Source organism: Pinus tabuliformis, chromosome 4_1, assembly GCF_031772625.1.
Source record: "Pinus tabuliformis cultivar Carrire ecotype Pingquan chromosome 4_1, CPIR1, whole genome shotgun sequence".
Taxonomy (NCBI): Eukaryota; Viridiplantae; Streptophyta; class Pinopsida; order Pinales; family Pinaceae; genus Pinus; species Pinus tabuliformis.
Window position 1 is genome coordinate 191,218,702 of NC_142303.1, and position 20,198 is coordinate 191,238,899.

The 20,198-nt window shown below is 36.1% G+C and overlaps 1 protein-coding gene and 1 pseudogene across 8 annotated transcripts; one reads left to right on the forward strand and one right to left on the reverse strand.

The window, feature by feature from the left end:
* Window positions 1-7,710: 7,710 nt before the first annotated feature.
* On the forward strand, window positions 7,711-9,447 carry LOC149174851 (beta-amylase 3, chloroplastic-like; annotated as a pseudogene). Its single transcript, XR_016258521.1, has 2 exons — window positions 7,711-8,356; window positions 8,490-9,447. The product of XR_016258521.1 is annotated as a beta-amylase 3, chloroplastic-like (transcript).
* A 2,270-nt stretch (window positions 9,448-11,717) lies between these two features.
* LOC149174852 (uncharacterized) lies at window positions 11,718-19,391 on the reverse strand. 7 transcript variants are annotated; one of them, XR_016257951.1, is made up of 3 exons: window positions 19,062-19,391; window positions 18,879-18,968; window positions 11,718-12,165 (listed from the first exon to the last, which is right to left on the reverse strand). XR_016257951.1 is itself a non-coding variant. In XM_089419437.1 (3 exons), exons 1-3 carry the CDS (start codon window positions 19,173-19,175, stop codon window positions 18,532-18,534), a joined length of 309 nt encoding a protein of 102 aa, XP_089275563.1. In that variant the 5' UTR covers window positions 19,176-19,391; the 3' UTR covers window positions 17,742-18,531. The 7 variants fall into 7 exon arrangements, 1 of the variants encoding a protein (XP_089275563.1); XR_016257948.1 differs by having other exon boundaries at window positions 18,879-18,962; window positions 19,062-19,378; XR_016257950.1 differs by lacking the exon at window positions 11,718-12,165 and adding an exon at window positions 17,742-18,629 and having other exon boundaries at window positions 18,732-18,968.
* Between the last annotated feature and the right edge of the window lie 807 nt (window positions 19,392-20,198).

Sequence of the window (20,198 nt, forward strand, 5' to 3'; positions counted from 1 at the left end):
ATGGCAATCCAAGGACATTTATTTTTGAGCCTTTCTGGAGCCCTCTTTGATTTTGTGAGTCTCTGGAGCCACTTGGATCATAACAGTTGAATGCAAACACCCGACAAGACTATTGTAGCCTATCCCTATTCTAGAATGGAAGTGGGAAGTAGTCTCTATGGGTTTCATCACAGGATTTCCAAAAATAGGTAAGTAGCATGATGCAATCATGGTGGTTGTGGACAAACTCAAAAAGGTAGCCCATTTTGCAGCAATCAAATCCACCAATTCCGCTAGTGATATAGCACAAATATTCATAAAGGAGATTGTGACACTCCATGGCATCCCCAAGAAGATTGTGTTTGATAGAGATGCTAAGTTTACTTCCAAGTTAATTCTGGCATTGTATAGGTGTAAATGAACATCGAGGGTGGTGTTCCCTCAAGAGGGAGGGGACTGTGACAGCCCCACCCATGGTTCTAGTATGAGCCATATTGTCAAAAGGATGTAAATATTTTGCAATGTTTGAAATAACATAAAAAAGGGACCAAGTCATGGGACACATTCTAGAGCTTGGGATGAAGAATTGATGCTTGGGATGTTATGATTTCTTATGCAAAGAAGAAAACCTGAACTTCAGGAAAAACATTAAAGGTTTGCTAGTGCATGAAGTAAAGGGGTTGGCTCCTGAAATTAAATGGGTTGAGGAAAAGCACTCAAGCCCATGCTCGCTTGAGAAAAATACATCAAGCAAAAGAGGACAAAATTTATGAAGGCATTCTGCAACAAGGATGCAACAATAAAGGAAGGGGCAGGAATGTTGACCAAGAAAAAGGAGGAGGTATTCAGAAAAAGAGGACTCTCGAACTCTTGGAGGATCTCATTGTTGGGAGGAGGAGAACGTTTGAGAGAACAGACAAAGAGGGAAAGACCCAAACTCCTTAGGGTGATAATTATTCGAAGAAGGGAGAGAGTAGATGGGAACTCTAAGAGAAAAGAGGCATTCGAATGGGGGATAGGCGAGGGCAACAAAGACCCTCCTTCCATGGGGAAGAAGAGAAATTTCTTCTGCAGGGAAAGAAAAAGGTTGTTTGTTGGTCGAGAAGCACACTGAGGCGAGGACGAACAACCAAACTACAACAGAAGCGTTCAAGAAGCAACGATGAAGAGAAGAGAAGAGAAGAGAAGGGGATCAATGTCTATCCCTGGAGGTTGTGGGTTGAGTGCTAGTATATGGAACCCTATAACAACTTGGGTTCCCTGGAGGTTGTGGGTTGAGATAGGATTCTTGGAACCCTGTAACAGCTTGGGTCCATGGAGGTTGTGGGTTGAGACAAGAGGTCTCTGGAGCCCTGTAACAACTTGGGTCCCTAGAGGTTGTGGGTGGAATGAAATATCTAGAGCCTTGTAACAACTTGGGATTTCTTGGAGGTTGTGGTTTGAGCTAGCTACTCTGGAGCCCTGTAACAACTTGGGAAGAGGCCACCCTAAAGCTGAGACAGAGATAAGCTTGAATCATAATTATCATTTACTGCCCTGACTGATACAATGGTTTTTGGAATCCATAGGAGGGGGTGAAACACTGTATGTACATGAGGGAGTGATGTTGGGCACCTCTGGACTCCCCGTGCAATCAAGAAAGAGATAAACAATGGCGAGGATTGAGGCAAGAGGTCCTCTGAAGTCCCTGGCATATATGATAGCTTGAGTGTTGTCCCAGCAACAAGAATTCCCCCGAGACTTTGGAATTTGGCTTGGGGATGATAACTACAAGTATCAGTGGCTGCAACTATCTATGTTTGGGTGGAGAGTTGTAGTCCTAGACTCAGGTTCACTGCAACTAAAATATAAGTATTTGTGAATACTTATTACTAATTAATGGATTATGTTGCATTGTCATTTTTAATAGATATGGATAAACATGCACTGTAATATTTGTTGTTGAGTATATACCTATGATGCAATTGTGAAGGAATATTTCCCTGATTTGTATGTTGATTATAGCTATGAGTATGTATGTGTACATGTGTGTTGTGCTTATACGTAAAATTAAATAAGTTAACAACCTAAATAATGGTAATCACAGAGTATATGAAATTACAGAGTGGGAAAAGAGCCCCACAACTGTGTTGCCTAAGCAATAAAGTAGAGGCAGACTCTCTTTCTGAATAAAATACTCATTTGTGTAAAAAATAATACAATAACTAAAATTAATGAACTCAATGGTTTATTTCAGGCCCAAACCATGAACAGTTAAAGAAGTGGATTCCAAGACCCTTTGTATTAATGTACAATTTATAAGAAAGACCTTTTGTTGGCTAGATTCAATCAATGTATCCATCGGGGTATCTGTTTACAGCTACTGTGCCGATAGGCAAGCAATATGTGAAGGATCAAGGGAATGTTCCTGGGTTGGTCATGCTCAACTGTCATACTTCCATAGTATTTAGCCTTGCTCGTGCAAAAGCCTCCATTCCCTCCACATGGACTTTGATGATAAGGACTACTAGTCCCCACTAATAACCAAATTCCCTGGGAACCCATGAGCAGTGTCGAGGAGTTACTTAAAGAGTTCGTGTGGACTCTGGAAAATTTTGCATGTAGCAGGAGAAGTGAAAGCCTCCTAGAAGCTTGCACTAGGCTTTAAGAGTTGGAGAACTTGTTGTTGATGCTCAATGTGATCTTCCACTGCTTGAACCTCATAATTGTATCTTAGAGATGATGTGATGGACAATGGATGATATCCATAAAGTGCCATAACTAGGGTCATTTTTGTTGCGGTATGGAAGGAAATGTTATACCACCATTTTTCCAGAGGTAACCACTTAACCCAATGTGTTTGTTTATCAAATACAAAGCATAAAATATATCCTTCCAAATATGTGTTCACTATCTCAGTTTACCCATCAGATTGGGTATGATAAGATGAGTTATGAGCCAAATAAGTACCAAGACAAGAAAAAACTTCCAGTGAAAATATGATCTCTGTCACTTGTTGAACCTCTGAATTATGCTTCTTTCAATAATCCATTTTGCCTTTTTCATTCATTTTGGTACACTTTTTTCACTTAATTTTATCTTAAAGGTCATCCAGGTCATTCAAATGGCAATAAAAAGGTAATCATCCATCAATAAATCAAAGTCTATGATTTCTTTATGAAATTGGTTTAAACTATGCTATAGCTGTTGAATTATGCAATTTTTGTAACTAACTTGAATTTTTGCAACCAAATCCTTAGTTCTCCAGGTTAGCATGTGATTGCAAATGACCAAAGTGCATGACCAGTTGCTAAATATCACCTACATGGACATCCACCTACTAGTCACAACGGGGAGCACACGGGATTAGCGAATCTCATTGGTCATACTAGAAGTCAATGTGGCTTTGAAACACCGGTTTTGCGCAGAATATTAAGCCTACCATTAAGCGAGCGAGATCTGGAACACTATAATTTTAGCTAATGATGTGTTAATGAAGAGTTCTCTCATGATTCGCTCCTTCAGTAGTGAATCATGAGAATGAAATTCCCATTTTGATTTAAAATCTTAGATGTCGATCCGGGTACTCATTTCTCGACATTAGTTTCTTAAGTTGTTAATCATGAATACATTATAAAAACACTTTGTTTTTAAAGCAAAATACATCGAATTAAGTTTAGTGTTGTGGTTATCATCATTTTCTTTGTAGACTTTAATTTCATACTTCAAGTAATACAAACTTTGTTCATGGCATTTTCGTGATTGTGTTGGTGATTCAAAGTCTTGTGATCTGAGTTTTTAAGCATCTTGCACTCACTAGGAAGGCCCCCTAAGGATGTGTGAGAGATAGTGTAGTTGTATTTCATTAGTTTGATTTGATTTCTTCAACTCTACAATTAGGTTAGAACTCGCTTCATTTAGTTATTACAGTTTTTCTAAATGATTTGTTTTACTTTGATGCTCTGTCTTTTAAACTAAAATTTCAATCATTTTCCTTTGGTTCTTTCCAGGTCGAGTGCTTGACAGTAAATCAAAATATCGAAAATATTTCCTTTCTCTGCTTAGTGTCAGATTTAATTGTTTTCTTTCATTAGTATTAGGTTTATGATCTTGACTAATTTTGGTTATGAATACACACATTATTAATATTTGAAGGCTTTTGCACTTAAAATATGGTCAACAGGTTATTGCTTTCCGATCACTTCTTTTAGAATAGTTTCAATTCCAAGTTTTGTAGAATAACTTTACTTTCAATTTGATAATTAGATTTCCTTTCTAGTCCCTTAGATTAAATTTGTTTTAAGTTTTATAGATCAATTTTAGAATAAAATTGCTTCAAAGTTTCATAGAATAAATTTCTTTCCAAGCTCAATATTTTAGATTTTCTTTCGAAAGTTCATAGAATAAATTTCCTTTTCAAGCTCAATAGAATATTCTTTATTTCCTATTCAATAGAATAGTTTTCATTTCCTTGTTTTATAGAATAGATTTTGAAGCTTTCATATTAGCGTAATTTGCTTGAATTAATTTGATTTCCAAATATTGAATTTGATCTAGGCCTCTAAGTTAGAACATGTGCATATCCTTACTAAGAACTTGTCATAGATAGGTTTAATTTCAAATTTTCAATTAGATTAGTCTTCTTTAATTGAAAATAGATATACTAGTACATATAGTACATGTATACTTCACAATCTCACAAACCCCGGTCAATAATTTAATGAAGTAATTTAACCAACAGTTAAATTACCCAACATCACTTACAATAATATTTGGGTTTCCATTTAGCTTTTGAATTGTTTCCGCAAATGTTGTAGTAATTGTACTTGCTCTGAAAGGATGAGATCATGCAAAAAAGTGTGCTTACTTTTTAAGTCTATCAACTACCACCATGATGACACTCTTTCCTTTAGACTTGCTTATACCTGTGATAAAATCCATTGAGACCTCCTCCCAACGCTGAATTGGAATTGCTAATGGTTGTAAAAGATTTGGGTTCTTAATTGTCTCGACTTTATTTTGTTGGCAAACTAAACATTTCGCCACAAAATTTTGAACATCAGGTTTAAGGTCATCCCAAAAAAATTCCTTCTTGACCATGTGGTAAGTTTTTAAAAATCTTGAGTTTCGTCCTATAGGAGAGGTGTGCAATTCTAAAAGAACCTTTTGTTTGAGTTGACAGAACTTACATAGATATAAGCGATCTTTGTACCAGAGCGAATCTTTTTTCCAGATAAATGTATCATATGCATTGGGATCTTGCTGTAACTTTTGAATGAGTGTCCACACCTCTTTGTTATTCTTTCATTCATCCCTTGCTTTAGTTATCCAATTAGGTTGGATAATAGAAATGGCATAAAGCATTGCCTCCACATCTTCATCTCTTCTTGAGAGTGCATATGCAACAACATTTTACTTCCCTCTTTTGTAGATGATTTCAAAGTCATTAACCAACATCTTTGTGACCCATTTTTCTTGCTCTTCTGAAGATAATCTTTGTTCCAAGAATTATTTAAGACTATCATGATATGTTTTTACCATGAAGTGTCTTCCCATTAGGTAAGGGGGCCATCACTTCAAATAATGTAGTATTGCCAACATTTCCTTCTAATAAATAGGTTCGTGTAAAACAATTCCCTTGATTGGCCGACTTTTAAAAGCAACGGGTTTTCCTTCTTGCATTAAAACAATACCAATTCCATTTCCTGGGGCATCACATTCGACAAAAAAGGTTTTTGTGAAGTTTGGTGTAGCTATGACTAGATCTTGCCACATTTCCTCTTTAAGATGTTTAAAGGCCTTAGTTTCTTTTTGATTCCAAGAAAAATGCGTCTTTCTTTAGTAATGTTGTTAGAGGTGCTGTTATTTTCCCATGATTCTTAACAAACTTGCAATAATACCTGGTCAGTGCGAGAAATCCTCGAAGATGCCTTAAGGTTGTGGGGATTTTCCATTCCTTGATGACTTTATTTTTGTTAGGGTCTACCTTAACACCCTCATGATATGCAATATGACCTAAATATTTGATCTAGATTCTCTCAACTACCAAAATAAACCAAGATCTTTTACTTCTGTGATGTTAGTAGAATTGCATGTGAAAGAGTATGAAAAACCACATGTGCATACTTTAAAGAAGAGGAAACATAAAGGAAACCATCAAATCAAAGAACGCACACAACTTGAAAACGAAGTTCACCTAGTGTGCGCTACATCTCTAGGCCCGGTGTCAAGAGTGGGGAGGTCGCTTCATTACTTGCTGCAAAATGATGATGAGTACATGATGTGTTTTTTGTCAAACACAAGGAACAACTCCCTTAACTAGAGTGGTATGTCTCTCCACGAGATGTTGTTCTATAAGAAATCTCACTCATATAATCTCTCCTTCAACATGACAAAATATCAAATTGTCATATGAAGTGGCATACAAGGATCCTCCAACATAGCAGCGAACAAGGATCTCAACATCAAAGCATCATCTTAGCAAAAATCAAAAGAAGCATCAGTGCATCTGAAACCTCCACTTTTGTGGATGGACTGAAAATGAACACCTCTGCTAAAGAAAATGATTGCACAATTGAATTCCTCGCGAAAAACCGTGAAATCTGACTGTAAGCTTGATCCCTTTCTAGCTCAGTCAAATTCGAGCTCCGCGGGAATCTCAAAGATTCTCTTCTGTGGGTTGATTGAAATTTGGATGCTCAATTGAATAAACTTATCATACCATCATGTTCCTTGTGAAAAACTGAGTAAAATGAGTATAAAGTCTACCTGGTTCTAAAACTCTTATTTTCAGGCCTTCGGGGAATCTTAAATATTCCTTAAAAATTCCATAAAGATTATTTTTTGCAGATTCACTGAAATTCTACTGATCAAATGAAGAAATTGATCACACCATCAAATTCCTTGTGAAAAATTGAAAAAAATGAATATAAAGTCGGCATACTTCTGTCACCTTCATAAATTGGTCTCCAAGAAATCTTTTAGATTCCTCCAAAATTCTCTTGATCATGGTTCCGTTGGTCAAGGTTCCACTTGAAACATGGTTCCACACTAAATCATGGTTTTTCTACACATAATTCCTCCTTGCACACTGTTCCAACTCCGCCCATGGCCCAACGTTCCGCTCTTTCTCGACCCTTCGATGGCTTGGATGAAATGAAGGGTTTATATATAATTTGTTGGGCAGGCTTGGCAAAGCATAAACATTTGGCACATTGGACATTTGGATATATTATTTGTTGGGTTGGTTGGGTTCAAACCCCATGGCTCCCACAATAAAGTTTTATTTTATTAAAAATACAGCAATCAGTTTTAAAAACCGTTTGGATGTAATTGGAACCGTCACCCGCCGAAATTATCCAACCATTTAAATATGGTAGCCGTTGTTAATTGTTGGTCGTTTAAGTCATAACCATCATACATATGGTTTAAAACTTATAACAACATTAATACATAAACCATACCCCATACCCCCTCGTTGATTTTAACAAAATCTTTGTTTTATATGGGTTTGTTACAAAATTCATTGGATGGTCAAATTATGAGTATATATTTTTAGTCCCTTCCATAGGTAGCAGGGACTAAAAAACTGTCCCTAGATACGACCAAACATTTAGTGTGGAGAGGGGATATGTGGTTGTATGCAACCTCCATGTGCCCACTGTCCACCAACAAGTTTTATTTTTTAATATTTAATTTTATATTGGTTATTATATTTTCTTTAATTAATTTTTCTCTCAACATTTGGTCGAATATCTGATAAATCATGATTAAATATTTGGCTTAGCTATTTGCAGAGCAGCTTGAGAAAGTTTCATAGGGCTTCGCCATTCCTGTTCAGATCAAAGCAAAATTGTAGCCCCAGGAATGGCGACGCACCTCAAATTTGTTGGGCGAAAACGAGCCCGGATATTCTGGAATGGGAAGTTTAGGGTCAATATATTGTGCTTAACTTGTACTGTTGTTTATATTGTTGTGGATATAGGATTTCCTTACCTTGTTGGGTTTTGGAAGAAGTCGAGATAAATCCATATTTGGTATACAACGATAAGGCTGGAAGGAGAAACAAATAATATATCTTGTTAGGGTGTGATACCCTGCCTCTACTCAAGGGAAGAACGTTAATTAAAGTATATGCAGATTATATGCGAAGTTTCAGAGACGCATTCAGATATATGCTCGGAAAAGTCATAGTGGTCTACCCATCTAAATTCTCTTTCCAAGAAACATAGATTTGCATTTCTAGTCTTTGAATGAACTGAATGTAAGTTTCCTCCTAAGAATGCAGGAAATTCAAGTTGGAATGGGGCCTTGTGGAGAGCTGAGGTATCCCTCATATCCTGAGAGCAACAACACCTGGCGCTTCCCTGGGATTAGCGAATTTCAGTGCTATGACAAGGTAAATCAGTTTTAGTTTTCTTGAATAATGGGAACCTCAAAACTGTGATACAAATAATAGAAACCCATGTTTTTATTTATGACTTCCTTAAAACTCTAACCACTTTAATATTTGAAATCCAATTCTTGTACAGTACATGAAGGCATCCTCAAGCGCCTGCTCAGAGGCTGTTGGTAAGGGCGACTAAGGGCGAGACTTCCTCCGTGATTTGGGGAATTAAAAACAGTTTCCAAAAAACGTTGGCTTCTTTCGTGAGGAAGGAACAATATGGGAGATTATTCCTCAATTGGTATTCGGAGATGCTGCTTGCTCATGGTGACATAATTCTAAGTGCTGCAGAGGGCGTTTTCAGGGCAGTGGTGCCAAATTATCTGGAAAAGTTGCAGGGATCCACTGGCATTACGGCTCAAAATTCCAGGCTGCAGAGTTGACTGCAGGGTACTATAACATGAGAGAAGTCGATGGGTATCTGCCCATTTCTCGTCTGTTTAAGAAATGTGGAGTTGTTCTCAACTTTACCTACTTTGAGATGAAAGATGAGGAAGAGCCACAACATGCACAGTGTGGTCCGGAGGGGCTTCTGAGGCAGGTTACAGAGGCTCGCAGGAAGACAGGTGTGGCCCTTGCTTGGGAGAATGCGTTGCAGAGGTTCAATGGAATCCCATACACCCAAATCACACACAATTCCAACCTCAGTGTGACTGGAAATAACGATAACAAATCCATGACGTGTGCTTTCACGTAGGTGAGGATGGACTAACAATTTTTTCAGAGCGAGAATTGGCATCGCTTAGTGTGGTTTGTAAGGAATATGAGCGAGGGACGAACAATATGGCATGGAGAATGCGTTTCAGAGGTTTGATGGAAGTGCATATGCCCAAATCTTTATCTTTGTTTTGGCACCCGTTGTTATCACGTGAAGAGTTCATAACTTTAAGTTTCCTTAGTTATTGGATTTGGATTAAGATCAAATAGTAAGTTTGACTTCCTGAACTTGTTGTTGACTATTATCACGTGAAGAGTTCATAACTTTAAGTCTCCTTAGTTATTGGATTTGGATTAAGATCAAATAGTAATTTTGACTTCCTGAACTTGTTGTTGACTTGGCTCAAAAATAAGTATTTATTATGACAGGATGTACCATATGAAAAATACAAGACAAGCATAACACCTCACAGTTAAGTTTCATGACCTGCAAGAGAGCCTAAGGGTCACAAATTTATGTTTTAGCCTTGAATACGAAACATGTACGACTCATTTAAAGTAAGGGGGGCAACTTCAGGGTTTGCAATGGCCACATATGTGATTTTTTGTGCAGATATCTCCTATCTACGTTAAAAGCATTACATTTTTATGGTCAGTGGTTTCTTTCTTACAAAGCATATACAAGTTGGTTCTGTGTGATGAACAATTCCCTTTATGTTTTTCCTGTTTTCTTTTCTGCTGCAAATAACTGGTTTATTTCCATGCCCAAGCACGGTTGTGATAAGTGATTTTAATGACATGATGCGAGTATCCATTGCTTGCGATGCACTGGATTGGAGTCTGACTAAGGGATTCATCATGACCAATGGGATAACATCTGTGTGCATGTATTTTCTTTATTATGTTACTCACTTGTGTCTTCTTCCTTAACTTTGCCCAACACAGGAAACACTTGGTTGCAGATCCATTCTTGTGTGTCAGTTGTCATGTATTGCATCATGATTCTCTTTGATTTTCTTGAGCATGGATGCAACATACATAGAATTACTTGTTAGCTTTTCAATGGTGGCCATGGTTGCATTGTAGTATAGTAGTGAGATAGGGAACTCTGTAATCGACTATTCTTCCAAGTATAATTTATTCTTGCTTGGTGTCTTTAAGTTAGCACGTCCTGCAGTTCCTAGTCTTCTTATTCTTTGTCCTTGTCCTCATATTTTCTTTCATCTTGGAAGTTCTTTGTAGTATGTTCTTTCCGAAAACTTGTGTTGGGATATATTATGTAGGTGAGTGCAATGTATGCAAATTGCATCTACAATAAAACAATTTATTTTGGATTCAACATTAATGATTGAACTTTTAGAATTTAGTTGTTGCATAAGTAGATTTCAATAAGAAAGTTATTAATCAAATGAAACATGCACACATTTCTGAATTGGTTGATGTATTTGAATTGAAATGGATTCATATGTGACTGTGATTTTAGATTGTAGAGAAACGTTTGTGTTGATATAAGTTGAATGCACAATTGATTAAGTACTATAATTGCAATTTTAGAATTATGTTATGAATTTTTTCTTTTAACATAATAAAGACTTGCATATTTATTTATTTTGCATTAAAAAATACTTTCACGTTTATTGGAGAAGAGCAAGTAAAGGAAATTGCGCTGATATATGGTTGCAGGTGTTCATTTTGAGTAGCATGCATGCAAGTCTACATTGTTATGTTATGTTTTCCATATATGTTCCAATTCCACATGGCTTTGTCCATTTCTTTTTGAAGATTGAAATAGTTTAAACCTTCAATGGAATAAACCACTTGCGCTGATATATGGTTACAGGTGTTCATTTTGAGTAGCATGCATGCAAGTCTACATTGTTATGTTATGTTTTCCATATATGTTCCAATTCCACATGGCTTTGTCCATTTCTTTTTGAAGATTGAAATAGTTTAAAACTTCAATGGAATAAACCACTTTGCATCAATACTTCTTATGAGCAATCAGAATAAATTATCAACTTTGTCCATTTCTTTTTGAAGATTGAAATAGTTTAAAACTTCAATGCAATAAACCACTTTGCATCAATACTTCTTATGAGCAATCAGAATAAATTATCAAAGTGTGGTAGGTTGTCCTACCCTCATGCATGTCACATGCTGCTTTTGTATCTTTATAATTCGATTAAGTCAAATACTATTTTTAAACCTTTTATGTCTTTCAGTAAACCACTTCGCATCATTGATGTTAAGCTCTCTTGCATATCACATGTTTTGTACAGTGAAATTAAAGTTTAGTGTTAGGAGGATAGTATCGTCCATTAGAATATTATTGTTTTGTACAATTAAATTCAAGTTTAGTGTTAGGAGGGTATTATACTCTATTAGAATATTATTACGTAAGGGGTTCAATTATTTATAGTGTGGGAGTTATACATTTTACCTTTTTCTTAAATAGGCAGGTTGTTTATTCTTTTGCATATCACATTTTCTGTAAAGTGAAATTCAAGTTTAGTGTGAAGAGGGTATTATATTCCATTAGAATATTACTAGCAATTGCATCAGATGTTGCAAAGGAAATGCCGTAAGGCATAAGAAGAATTGTGACATATAAAGAATCATTAAAGAAAAAAAATGAATAAACAAAATGCCTTTCAAAAATAGAAAATAAAGAGAAAACACTAACATTACCCTGGATACATTAGTGTCTGATCCGAACAGGTTTCGAACACACTGGGTGTTGGGGTACATAGTTTTCTCTAGATTGCTGCCAAGCAATAGTAGATAGAGAATTTGAGATCGAAAACCATTAATGTTGCTGCAACTTGCAATGTATCTAAAAAATATCGTTTATATTTTTACATAACAAATGCTAAGTCATTAAGATTCCGATAATAGGTGGCCTCCGAAGTAAGCTGAGCTGATTTTTCAAGCATTACAGGTTACTGTACCAATCGACCAGTTTTGTCAATATCTCCAATGTTTGTTTCCACGCTCATTTTCGCTATCCGCATAGCATGTCTACAATCATCAATTGCTCTTTCTTGCACATTCAATATTAATTCAGTAGACTGTTGTTTAAGAGGTGGCTTCTAATCCATGTTGATCTGTGGAGTGCCCAATAAAAGAAGAATGAGGGATACTTTCCTTCATTATACTTTTAAACGACATTACAAAACTAAAGACATCGAAAAGGTAAAATTCAAGGTTTTGAAACATCTTGTAATCCAACCATTGTAATTTTTGCTTTAGCAATATCCACAACATGCTTCTCTGGAATAACATGACTACTTTCATCCAAAATCGAACTGAACATTCCTTGCAAGGGTGCAAGATTGGTTGAAGCTCCACTCAAAATAACTAGTGACAGGGAAGCTCCTTGACGTGCATATTTCAAAGATTTTATGGTAAATTTTGGGGATATTCCAAGCATATATCTTCAATTTTGACAATTATAGACATTGAAGACTATTTCAAAGATTTTATGGTAAATTTTGGGGATATTCCAAGCATATATCTTCAATTTTGACAATTATAGACATTGAAGACTCGACGATATGATCTTTTTCCATCGATTGTTTTTTTCCCGTCGATTGTTTTTTAATCGCACTAAATCCAAATTTGTTGTAAAATTTGTAACTCAAAACATGGGTTTTCCTATAATTAGGACAAATAGAAAAAACACGCATGGCTCTCATAGAAAAATCAAATATGTCCAATGTACAACCAAGGCAATATGATTTGCCCTTGGAAGAAAATAAGTGCGATTTGCAAGGGTGGATCAGCCATAGAGGGATTTTGCAGGGCATATTTACCATAGGGAGAGAAATTTCTAGGTGTGGGTAAGACTCTCCACTAGTGATGGATGGCCCCATAGGCGTGGTTTTCATAGTCTAGTTTACCTTGGTGCCTACCTAGGACTAGAAATGAACAACTTCGTGGAGAGTTGATATCAGCTTTGGCATCCATGATAAGAATGTTGACATCTCTGATTAACATTGACTCTCATCCAGTTGAAGAGTCGATTGGTAAAGTAACTTACCCTGCATCAACCACACTAATTAAAAGTCATGTAGTCAGTATTATATTTTAATTGGTGACAACTTCATAGGGTGATATTTAAAGTACATTTGAGAGAACTGCGTTTTCTGGCAATGTTGGTTATGTTTTCCACCCACCGTGCATCAACCACACTAATTAAATGTCATGCAGTCACTATTACATTTCAATTGGTGACAAATTCATAGGGTGATATTTAAAATACATTTGAGAGAACCACCAATAAGTTGTATAAAAGCTGACTGAGCAGTCTTTGGTTCCCTACCAAAGATTGTAACTATTAGTGCCAAGTGCTTTCAACTTTCTCCATGGTAGACGCTTCGAGGGTTGCATTGCACTAATAGATTTCAAAACTTTGTGACGAGGTTTGATTCTAAACTCTAAACTACACAACATGAGCTTAGAATGTGTTAAAAGACACTTTGCAGGAAGCCCTATAGTATATACAAAATAGTCCATGATTTTCTGCACTTTACAACCCACAATGCAACAGAAATGGTGGCATTAATTTAAGGACTTTGCCTTTGTAAAGGCCTGAAAATAAGCAGAAATATCCCAAGTAGAAGTAGAAGAGAAAATTGTTAACTGAAGTTAGAGGACGAAAGGTTCTTCTAAATTTAGAAGTGAAATAAATTTGGTAGAAGAACCGGCATATGAAGGTAAGGCGCAGTCTTACTTTCTCTTAGAGTTGACTTAGGAAAATTCTCTAATTTTACTTTAGTTAAAAACAGCAAATCAAACACAGCATGCATTGAGAGTTGACTTAGGAAAATTCTCTAATTTTACTTTAGTTAAAAACAGCAAATCAAACTCAGCATGCATTGAGATTTTATCTCAGTTCGACTTTAGTTCAGTTAGATAGTTTGACTCGAGTTCAAGAGGCCAATTCGCTTGAGTTCAAGATGCTAGTTAGAAGGCGCAGTCTAACTTTCTCCTAGGGTTGACTTAGAAAAATTCTCTAATTTTACTTTAGTTCAAAACAGCAAATCAAACTCAGCATGCATTGAGAGTTGACTTAGGAAAATTCTCTAATTTTACTTTAGTTAAAAACAGCAAATCAAACTCAGCATGCGTTGAGATTTTATCTCAGTTTGACTTTAGTTCAGTTAGGTAGTTTGACTCGAGTTCAAGAGGCCGATTCGCTTGAGTTCAAGATGCTAGTTAGACTTGAGTTCGGTGAAATAGTTTGACTTGGGTTTAAGGAGCTAGTTCACTTGAAGTGAAGAACAGTTGGATTCTATATAGAGAAGAGCGCAGACTTGGTGATACATGTGATTGTTCACTAGACATAATTTGTGTGTTTTTAAGCTCAATAAAATAGTTCCATATCAGCGTTTGAGGTCAGGAGAGCGCATCACTTAAGGAGGCAGAGATACCTTGCGCAAGGAGGCAGTTCAACCTGTATAGTTGGTACAACTGCGCAAAAGAGAGGCCAAATTGGTCTAAGGTGTGCAGGATATTGTGTTGAGGAACGAACAGGAAGAAGGGAATTTTTCCTTGTGCTTTATAATTAATTACTGGGGGCATTGTTTACAGAGACGTCAAATTTGCCAGGAAGGTCAAAAATCGCTAGAATCTGGCTATTATTTTTACAAAAAAATTTGATAGCAGGATTGCTTGAATCTTGTTTTGATCAAAATCTTAAAGCTTGAGCGCTGTATCTAGTTCAGTTTCTAGTTCTTGCATCTAAAATATTGTTCAAATTAGTTGATGGCTATTATAAAACTAACAATATCAAATCAAAGTCATGAAGAGATACCTTATGGATAGAATAAAAGAATCCAAATTCAAGTGAGACATCAAATTGGACACAAAATTGAATAAAAATTAGCAACATGTCACAAGGAAAATTTGGCCACCTTGAAACCGTAGTTATTTTTCAAACATAACATTGCATTTGGAAATTCCCTTCAAAAGTAAGCTATGCAGCAAGCTCATAATGAGGACAGGGATTCCGACGACTAAGTCAATGATGGTAACACAAATAAATTAAAATGGAGTAAAAAAGAAAAATAAATTAAAATAAAGTAAAAAGTAAAAATAAAAAATATAATGCAAACAAAATCAGACAAGTTGGGAAAATAGTAGTTTGTACAACAAACTTGAAGAAAATCTATTCAACTACAATCCCAGTAATCCAAGTAAAAAAAACAATGCTATGGTAATTGCTATCTGGTATGCAAAAATGTCTGTCTGGCAAGAAAAGATGTCTGTCTGGTACGCTAATTGCTGAGAAGAGGCCCTAGACGTCTGGCCTTATAATTGCTGAGGAAAGGTCAAAGAACATTGCAGCTTGAATCAATGCAAGACAAATGTACAGTGTTGGGAGGGAAGTTGGAACGACTAAAAATCAAAGATGCAAAAGGATTACGGTCCAGTTAGACCATCATGGGGAAGAAACAGTTAAGTAAAATTGTCTTCTAGGCAGGGTGGAAAAACATTACACTACCACAAGCTTTCAGATATTATCAACGAGAATTTAACTAGTCTTGGTAATCCAGAAATCTATATATGTCGGGCACCCTAATTGTTGAGTAGACACCATAATGTTAGTTGCAAATTGTAAGGGTTATTAGATATTCTATTAAATATGAATGTTATTAGTTCGTTACATGTTGGGAAACTTAAACCTGAAGCAAAGGTCATAGTGCTCGCTGAAAATTGGGCTATTGCAGTTTTAGTTGACATGTCATTTCATTATCTTTTTTTCAATTGAGTTAAGATAGGCTTTGAACAAAATATGGTTGGTTGTTAGTTAAATAGTTACATTGGGCTATTGCAGTTTTAGTTGACATGTCATTTAATTATCTTTTTGTCACTTGAGTTAAGATAGGCTTTGAACAAAATATGGTTGGTTGTTAGTTAAATAGTTTACAATATCAGATCAAACTGATGAAGAGATACCTTATGAATAGAATAAAAGAATCCAAATTCAAGTGAGACATCAAATTGGACACAAAATTGAATAAAAATTAGCAACATGTCATAAGGAAAATTTGGCCACCTTGAAACCGTAGTTATTTTTCAAACATAACATTGCATTTGGAAATTCCCTTCAAAGGTAAGCTATGCAGCAAGCTCATAATGAGGACAGGGATTCCGAAGACTAAGTCAATGATGGTAACACAAATAAATTAAAATGAAGTAAAAAGTAAAAATAAAAAATATAATGCAAACAAAATCAGACAAGTTGGTAAAATAGTAGTTCGTACAACAGACAAACTTGAAGAAAATCTATTCAACTACAATCCCAGTAATCCAAGTAAAAAAAACAATACGATGGTAATTGCTATTTGGTATGCAAAAATGTCTGTCTGGCAAGGAAAGATGTCTGTCTGGTACGCTAATTGCTGAGAAGAGGCCCTAGACGTCTAGCCTTATAATTGCTGAGGAAAGGTCAAAGAACATTGCAGCTTGAATCAATGCAAGACAAATGTGCAGTGTTGGGAGGGAAGTTGCAACGACTAAAAATCAAAGATGCAAAAGGATTACGGTCCAGTTAGACCATCATGGGGAAGAAACAGTTAAGTAAAATTGTCTTCTAGGCACGGTGGAAAAACATTACACTACCACAAGCGTTCAGATATTATCAACGAGAATTTAAATACAGTCTTGGTAATCCAGAAATCTATATATGTCGGGTACCCTAATCGCCGAGTAGACACCATAATGTTAGTTGCAAATTGTAAGGATTATTAGATATTCTATTAAATATGAATGTTATTAGTTGGTTACATGTTGGGAAACTTAAACCTGAAGCAAAGGTCATAGTGCTCGCTGAAAATTGGGCTATTGCAGTTTTAGTTGACATGTCATTTAATTATCTTTTTGTCACTTGAGTTAAGATAGGCTTTGAACAAAATATGGTTGGTTGTTAGTTAAATAGTTAACATTTGGGTAAAAGTTATATAAAGAAGAACTAGCAAATGGTGAGCCAGTTTTGCATAGAGACACAAATATAAATTTAAAAAGTTTATATTTAGCAACTCCATAAGCATAGCCTCTTTGATGGAGGGCGAACCACAAAATCCATTGCAATTGCATCACACCGAACAATAAGTTGTCTAAAAGTTGACTGGGTAGTCTTTGGTTCCCTACCAAAGATTGTAAACTATTAGTGCCAAGTGCTTTCAGCTTTCTCCATGGTAGACGCTTTGAGGGTTGCATTGCACTAATAGATTTCAAAACTCTGTGACGAGGCTTGATTCTAAACTCTAAACTACACAACATGAGCTTAGAATGTGTTAAAAGAAACTTTGCAGGAAGCCCTACAGTATGTACGAAATAGTCCATGATTTTCTGCACTTTATCCATTTAAAGAGCCAGTATGATTGGGTTCCTCCTAGCAAGCTCTTTGACATCATCTTCTGGGAGGCCAAAACTTGCCAAATGCTTCAATTTCTTTTCCAAAATTTCAGAGATGCCCATTTGAAAACCCTGGATACATCAGTGTCTGATCCGAACAGGTTTCGAACATACTGGATGTTGGGGTACAGAGTTTTCTGTAAATTGCTACCAAGCAAGGAAGAAGTCAAAAGCTGGATTGGTATTAAAACCATGATTGCAGCTCAAGGACCTGTGTTCTTGTCCCCAAAGAAGACGTTGCAACTAACATATGAGGCTGAGTTTTATGAGGTACTCATAGCAAGAGCCCAACTCTCCGCCATAGCAGACAAAGGGGGCATACCCTCATCTACATATACTGTAAAGCAACTCTAGCCACATTTTCAATATTGCTACAGGGGCTTATGCTTGTGCTCAGGATGCTAGCTAATAAAAAATACTGTTCAAATTAGCTGCTGGGTATTATAAAACTAACCAGATCAGATCAAAATGATGAAGAGATACCTTATGAATAGAATAAAAGACTCCAAATTCAAGTGAGACATCAAATTGGACAGAAAATTGAATAAAAATTAGCAACATGCCATAAGGAAAATTTGGCCACCTTGAAACCGTAGTTATTTTGCAAACATAACATTGCATTTGGAAATTCCCTTCAAAAGTAAGCTATGCAAGAAGCTCATAATGAGGACAGGGATTTTGAAGACTAAGTCAATTATGGTAACACAAATAAATGAAAATGAAGTAAAAAGTAAAAATAAAAAATAAAATGCAAACAAAATCAGACAAGTTGGTAAAATAGCAGTCCGTACAACAAACTTGAAGAAAATCTATTCAACTACAATCCCAGTAATCCAAGTTAAACAAAAATACCATGTTAATTGCTATCTGGTATGCAAAAATGTATGTTTGGCCAGAAAAGATGTACTCATAGCAAGAGCCCAACTCTCCGCCATAGCAGACAAAGGGGGCATACCCTCATCTACATATACTGTAAAGCAACTCTAGCCATATTTTGAATATTGCTACAGGGGCTTATGCTTGTGCTGAGGATGGTAGCTAATAAAGAACTACACTTGAAACCAAACGGGAAGGCGAAGGTCAATTTCCTGAAATTCAATCCGAGCAAGAGTGGACGAGGATTGAACCTGATGAGGTTCCTGTAGCACTACAATGCCAAGAGTGAATTAAAATGACAACCTGTATATAAACAATGAAGACCTAAAGACAAGTATTCGGCGAATAGTAAGAACAAAAAACAGAACCCAACTAGTATATATAATTCGCTCAGGAAGAAACCCACTGGGAAACATGAACCTGGGAACAAAAACTCCATAAATGAGTAGTATGCTTACGAAAATAAAATAATAAAATGGCAACAGTGAAAACCCTAATCGACTAGATGGAGAGTGGATACTTGTGTATGGATTTCGAGTAGTAGTGCAACCAGTTGGATTTCGAGTAGTAGTGTAACCCGTTGGAGACGAGGCCAAGAATGCTCCTGCAACTATAACCTGTGAATGAGGGTTTGAATCTAAATATAAAAGAATGAAAAATAAAGACATATAAACCCTGAGTGAAATGGTCTCAAATAAGTTACCAGACAACCGTGAGAAAAAACACCTTCACTAAATCGAATTGCAGGGAAAGCGTTGGGTTTTGGAGGACAGGCATCGAATTGCGGGGAAAGCGTTGGGTTTTGGAGGACGGGCATCGAATTGCAGGGAAAGAGTTGGGTTGGCCGCGGGCATCTTTTTGCTATTCATAGTTACTAGCTGTTTAGTTTCTTTCCTATTTTGCATCATACACTTGTAGCAAATTGGACATTTGGAGCTCTATTTACATCTGATAACCTCTCAGCTTCCGGGCATGTATTCTGCAAATTACATACTCTGTCAGTTACAAGATGGGACATGTTTTCAAGCTTGCAGCTTATTTGGCAGTAATATTGTCATTGTATATAAAACAATTTTTGATTATAATATAAATATATAATTTTTTTTGCTGAAAAAAAATCTTTTTGCTATTCATATGGTTTCGCGATGCGTATTGTTTCAGTTATAACTTAGATTTTTAATCAACGATGGTAAATAGTTTAATCTTCTAACATTATTATAATAAGACAAGTAAGACCAGGAGTTGCCCAGCAGGGAACGCTTTACGACATAATTACGTAAAGGGTTCAATTATTCAATTATTTATAGTGTGGGAGTTCTGCATTTTACCTATTTCTTAAATAGGCAGGCTGTCTACTCTCTTGCATATCACATTTTTTATAAAGTGAAATAATTGATTATTTATAGTGTGCGAGTTATACATTCTGCCTATTTCTTAAATAGGCAGGCTGTCTACATAATGGGTAGAATCCTCTATCTGAATATTATTGAATATTAATATCACATTTTCTATAAAGTGAAATAATGGGCAGAATCCTCTATCTGAATATTATTATTTATAGTTAACGGATTCGATTATTTATAATTTGGGAATTAACACATCTTCTGCTCTTCATCTCATTCAACAAACCAAAAGCTTTATGTCTTTTCCTTGCCTTGGCATAGTTGTTGGCAAGTGTGTTGTAAACCATGAAGTTTGGCTCAGCCCCAACTTTTCTATCTATCCAATATGCAAGGGAAAATCCAATATGCAAGGGGCCCATTGTCTTGGACAACTAAGTGAGCAAAATTGTACCATTAAATTACTAGTGGTGTATACGATGAACAATGAAAATATTGGG

Coding starts and splice junctions, on each gene's coding strand:
- LOC149174852 (XM_089419437.1), bottom strand. CDS start 19,175: ATGCCCGTCCTCCAAAACCCAACGCTTTCCCCGCAATTCGATGCCTGT. Junction 18,976..19,061: donor TTTTTTCTCACGGTTGTCTG/GTAACTTATTTG, acceptor CCTCATTCACAG/GTTATAGTTGCAGGAGCATT. Junction 18,630..18,878: donor TACTCGAAATCCATACACAA/GTATCCACTCTC, acceptor TTGGCATTGTAG/TGCTACAGGAACCTCATCAG.